At 38.0% G+C, this 6,000-nt stretch overlaps 1 protein-coding gene across 1 annotated transcript in view; it reads right to left on the bottom strand.

The window, feature by feature from the left end:
- Window positions 1–3,689: 3,689 nt before the first annotated feature.
- The window catches only part of LOC139732618 (serine/threonine-protein phosphatase PP1-gamma catalytic subunit B), a 40,349-nt gene continuing 38,038 nt past the window's right edge, over window positions 3,690–6,000 (bottom strand). The window contains exon 7 of the mRNA XM_071643474.1: window positions 3,690–5,895. Within this exon, the coding sequence (XP_071499575.1) occupies window positions 5,788–5,895 (108 nt within the window). The 3' untranslated portion in view covers window positions 3,690–5,787. The remainder of the gene's footprint in view (window positions 5,896–6,000) is intronic.

The following is a 6,000-nucleotide window of genomic DNA, read 5'->3' on the forward strand; positions in this document are numbered from 1 at the left end:
CCCCCCCAAAAAAAAAGAAGATTTTTATGTCTCCCAACCCCAATCATGCAACTCAAATGAGCCCCCCCCCCCCCCCCCCCTCCCCCCGCTCAAAAAAAAAAAAAAAATCAAACCCAGAAGCAAACATACATATATACAATGTGCTATAAAATTAGAAATAGAAAGATTCCATGCATGTGAAAATTTTTAGTTTTACCGTATAGGTAGGATTATTTATCAGCTTATTTGCATGTGTGATTGTGCATGTGTGTTCGTTACTATGCTGCGATGGGATATCATAATCCTAAATGTTAATGATATCATAACTTCCTTTTCAAATTCCTTGTATGTGGATATCAGTGTAAATTCTAATGGAGATTGAAACCCAAATATACTTATGTGGATTGAGTGAATGCAGCAATATTTGTAGAAAACATTACAGTTTGAGAAATTGGACATTCGTTGGAAAAGTTATGAATTTCTACAGTTTCACTGCCGCCATCACTAGACGAGAAGACTTCTGCAGTTTGTGCCGTCACGCATGGACAACGATGTAGAGAAAATAGAGAATTCCATAATATTTCATTTTTCATGAAAAGTTACACAATCCCTCAACTTGTAGCTCCATGTTGTTAAGTACGATGTACTGCGCTTCTTGAAATAGGGGAGTCAAGTGCTCTTTCATGAATTCATTTACAGCCAACCTTGTCTAGGTCGAATCTATTTGGACTGAAGAAAATGCTTTGACTTACAGAAAATTCTACTTATAAAGGATTAAAATCAATAGAATATGAAGAGAAGAGGACTTGAAAAGACCTTCGACTTGGGTGATTATTCACCTTATGCGAGGTCGAGCAGGGTTAACTGTACTAGGAAAATGAAGATATTTTGAATTTATTTTACATTTTCTTCATGGATAGTGATGACATTATAGTCTCTTGTTTAGCTTAGTGCTGGTTCCATTTAAAATACCCTTGCACAAGGCTTTGGGCAGTGAGTCGACTCCAGGTACAAGCATGGTTGGCAACTGTTTTGTTCACATACATATATATTCAGGTTACGCAAGGTTGTTTAGAACCATTCTCCATGGCAATGAATGGCTATGATGTCACATTTCATACTCTTTATATTGTTGTCCATATGAGGTGCCACAAAATGTTGTAGTCTTCTCATCAAATGATGGCAGCACCAACACTTTATTATAAAGTTTTCATAACTTTCCAACAGATTGTCCCTGGTGTGTTCCACAAACATTGCTGCGTTCCCTCAATCCACATTCACATATTTGAGTTTCCTTCTTTCAATATACAAAATTTACTGGTTTACACACACACACACACACACACACACACACACACATACAATGAAGACAATGGAATATGTCATACTAGATATGTCTTAGTGGTTGGATCTTGTTCTTTGATAGCATGTGAAACTCTTATTCTAGATGTTTAAAAAGACGGAATATTTGTAATAGGAAATCTTATTTCACGTTTAGGGGCATTGCAAGAAAGTTGCAATCAATTGCAATACATGTACAAGTGTATAAAAGTTAATCACAAATTATAACCGATTATGGTTATAAAACTTGTGATTGATACAAAGAATTATAGGGTACATTCATTGCCATGAATTGCAACTGATTGCAACTCAACTCTCTCACTACAATTGCACACCCTTTCAGTGTTTCTAAAAATTAACCAAACATTTTTCAGAAATTCACTAAAATTTGGTGAGCAAAACAAGGTTAACTGTCAACTCTGTAATGAGCACTTGTCTACACACATATACCTACACACACACGCCGAATCACTTTATACTCCGGGTAAAGCCAAGAGTATTGTCTGAATAGAGCCAAGTTCACAGTCCATCATGCCAACAAGTCCAGAACAACACACAACCAAACATTTCATGTCATACTAGGAACAAAGGGTCAACATGACCTTGCCAGGAGAACCAGCCACTGCCACACTACTATGGAATGCAAGGAAAGGCACAAAGAGAACAGCCCGTTATCAGATATTTACAAAACAGAACGTGAGGAGTTTATTTCATCAATTCTACATGACTAAACGAGAAAAATTTGTACAAGAGTGAGACTTTGTGACAACGTGAGCTGTTTTGCATAAACATAGCGAATGCAATGTCTGGAGGCAATGAGTGAAACCAGGAATCACGACATAAGTGGGACTTTTTATTCTTACTTGAAAAACTTATCAAAGCAAAAAAACCCAACAATACACGATGGTGCAGAATGCGTTTGAAAAAGCTGTGCCTGCGTGTGTGCCTGAGTGTTTGGTGTATATCTGTGCCTGTATATACATTTGACACAGGTTGACTGAAATAGTCATAGTATTGTACCCACTCATGGAAGATGCCAAGATTCAGTTTTCCCCCACACATGTATGGACATCTCTACAAGAATAGCATGCAAAGTTCATGATTAAATACAGAAAGGGAAATTTAAAAAAAATGGTGATGCATGGAATGTAATACAACATCCCCATCTGAAGTGACAATGAGAAATCACACTTAACACAGGAACACTGACAACACCCCCCCCCCCCCCCCATGATATGTGGTGATAAAAAGGACGTTTTAAGTGTTGTGGACTGGCAAGTACACACAAAATGCTAAGTCACTCGTCACCTGTCGTTGCTTGAAATCTTTGTATGACATGGCAGTGGAAGAAAATATTCACACTACAGTAGAGCGTTTCATGCTCGTGGCACAATACTCTCTTCATGCTTGTAAATTGATGGGATAGATAATATGCTTGCCCCAGTGAAAAGAGAAAGTCTCTTGACAGCAGCAAATGCGGCATGTATCTGAGGAGCTCCCTGCACATGTAATTAATATTTATGCAAAACAGCTCAATTCGCAATTTGAGGAAAAAAACCTAAAAACAAAAGAAAGTGTCAATAAGTTAAACTTGCGTGGTTGCATGGAAACAAAAAGGAGTTTACAATATACACATGATATCACATTAATTCTCACTGATAAAATTTTCTCACACATCCAGCACAAAAAGAAGCAGAAATGTAGACAAGTTGTTGTTGCTTTTTTTTTTTTACTTCTTTTGTATAACACCAGTCACTAAAAAGTTCTTGTTCCAAGAGCTTTCATGAAAACAATTACAAAACTATTTATCAAACATGTAATCCAAGCTCACCTATGTACAGGCTGGCATACATTGTATATTTAAAAAAAAAAAAAAAAGAAGAAATGTCGCTTGCTAAAACCACCTCCTTTGGTCGGTTTGCGAACATTTGTAATCCCGCTTGCACAACACTCTTCGCTGTTGATAGCGCCTAGCAGCACTGCTTAGTTTTAGTCAGATTTCTACTCTAATCAATGTCTCCACTGATTAAACATTACTGCTTGGTACATATGCCAATTAATCTGTTAATTAGTATGTGAAGTGGGTGCCATAAAGCAATGACAAAGCTTGTGAAACACGAAACAAAAAGAATTACCATGTGCAGCATGGCACACATTCTATTTGGTGATAAACAGTGCAGAAAAGAGAAGAAAAACAAAACAAAATAAGTAACATAAAAATCATTCATGATGAGCAATTGTAGATAATGAATAAATAACGTCATGCTTTGGTCCCACCCCACACTATCCGGCAGTGGTGGATGGTTTGTGTACAGAATTGGCTTTCATAACAACCCGCCCCCCTCCCATACCCTCTACCCACCCCCATCCCAAATAAGAATTAACACACTATGAAAAAAAAAACAAAAAAAAAAAAAAACATTTATACAAATTAAACAAAAAATGAGAATTCATTTGGCCCATCCACTTCCTCACAAGGTGCCAATATTCATGTTTCATAACTTGAGAAGCAGAAGGGATTAGCTCTATAGATTTTTGTACAGTATCAATTCCCTTCTGGTTCTCAACTGCTGTACGAGATTCCCAGCACATTTGAAATTGCAATTACATTTGAAGAGTGCTCGCATCATCTTCAAGATATTCATCAAGCCGCTACAAGATCAACTACTGCACTGCATTGTGAAGTCATTAAACTCCTTGGAGACTTGTCATCTCTTCAACCTTGGAAGAAACCCCAGCGTGAGGAAGTGAATGGTACCTTTCACTCCCCCCAGTTTGTGGATTCTTAATAGATTACATGTCTCTTTGTGCTTTGTATATTGTACCTCCTTTTTCTTGGGGGGGGGGGGGGGGGGAAGGTTACAATCTCCAACATCAATACAATTTTATTATTGCTGACAACAAATATGAACATACCAAGCAAAGGTATAAATAACATGTCACTCAGACTTCCACTGTGGAGTTCTGTTGTCTTTTCTCGCTTCACGTGAGCCACTCACATCAGCCAATGTGGCAGTGCCTATTTGCTGATGTGGGCCTCAACAGCCAGAAATGTCTTTAAACCTTTGTTCAACACAGACATGCCAGGGAGTTTTTCACAAAGTTCTGCTACATTCCCCTATTGTACACCCACCCACCCCCGAACAAGGGGAAAATAGGAAAGAAGAGGACAAGTGAAATAGAATGGAATTGCTACATACTGAGATCAATAGTGTGATTGCATTTGTCCAGCTATGTAAGATATGCCTGATAGCGCAAACGCATTCCTCATACAGCAGTTTTGGGAGCCAATGTTGACCTCTAAATTTGGCATGACAGCAACAACAACAACAAAAAATACTGAAATTTTGAGAATACAGCTGGATTCTTCCCCATTATGTTTATTGAATAAACAGTACTGTTCTATCAACAGACAAACGCTACACAGAAATATATTCTTCATAATTAAAAGAAAAAAAATCAACAAACACATAAAATGAACATATTGAACATATATCTCCTAATATATATAGTTGGCTGTGGATATTACATGGGTGAACAAGTCTGGGGGGAAACTGCTCCATTGAATGTACTATACTGACTACACACAATGGTGTGGATTTTTAAAAAATCTTTTTTTTTTCTTTCTTTCTTTCTTTTTGGTCTCTCTCTCTCCCTATTTCACAGTAGCAGAGCTCCACTTTTTTGTGTGTGCACCTGTCTCATCTATTTGTTTATTGGATACACTTACTAAGTAGGGGTGCGCTGCTACTTGTACATCAAATCCTTGACAGCAGGGTAGGGCTTAATCACAAGCACCCTCACTGGTTGAATACAGGTGATTTGAAGTGACACACTTCACACCTAGCAATGACTGAATGATGGCGGGCAATTCTTGGAAAACATTCTAACACTTTCAACAACAAAAAATACACACATTCAACCAAAAAAAAAAAAAAAATCAATGACATTGCTCTGGACGACACCTAACAAAGGGTGAAACATGAGAACATAAATAATTCAGAAGGAACCAAATATCACAACACAAACAGGACACACAAACTTATGGCAGATAGTAATTACTATTAATTAAAGCCCAATCCAATCATTCATCATAATTATCTTTAATCATTTATTATTACTATCTTTTTCTCTTTATCTTCATTTAGACATTATCAGTACTCTGAACATCAAACCAAGTTCCAAGCACCAGGCCACGGCCCACAGACACACTTAAGTCACTAAATTCATCAGGGCGTGGGGCCACGCATTCACACTATCCGCAGCACTCTAAAACTATGTCAGAAAATGCCAGAGGAACTTGGGCTACTGGTCACAGAGGTCGTGAGGGTGCGGAAGTTATGGGGAGAAGAAAAAGACAGAGAGAGAGAGAGAGAAAGATAGATTGTGTGTGAGAGAGAAAGGGAGATAGAGAGAAAAAAGACAGAAGTGAAGGAAGTATGCTTTGTTGCTGGCTCAGGAGATCCTCTACTTCTTTTTGCCTCCCTTGTTGTTGGAACTGCGCGGTGGGGTAACTGGACGTCCACCAGACATTCCACTGTAGGGGAACTTCTTCTTGTCAGTGGGTTTGAGAATCTGAAACATGGATGAGAGACAGAAATAAATAATGATTAACAATTAAATGATAAGAGAAAATGATTTATGATTACAGGGATGAACGGAAAGTACAATTACCTTGAG

The sequence above is a fragment of the Diadema antillarum genome, unplaced genomic scaffold (genome assembly GCF_040938485.1).
Source record: "Diadema antillarum isolate AM-2024a unplaced genomic scaffold, OU_Dant_1.0 seq00000441_RagTag, whole genome shotgun sequence".
NCBI classification, from domain to species: Eukaryota; Metazoa; Echinodermata; class Echinoidea; order Diadematoida; family Diadematidae; genus Diadema; species Diadema antillarum.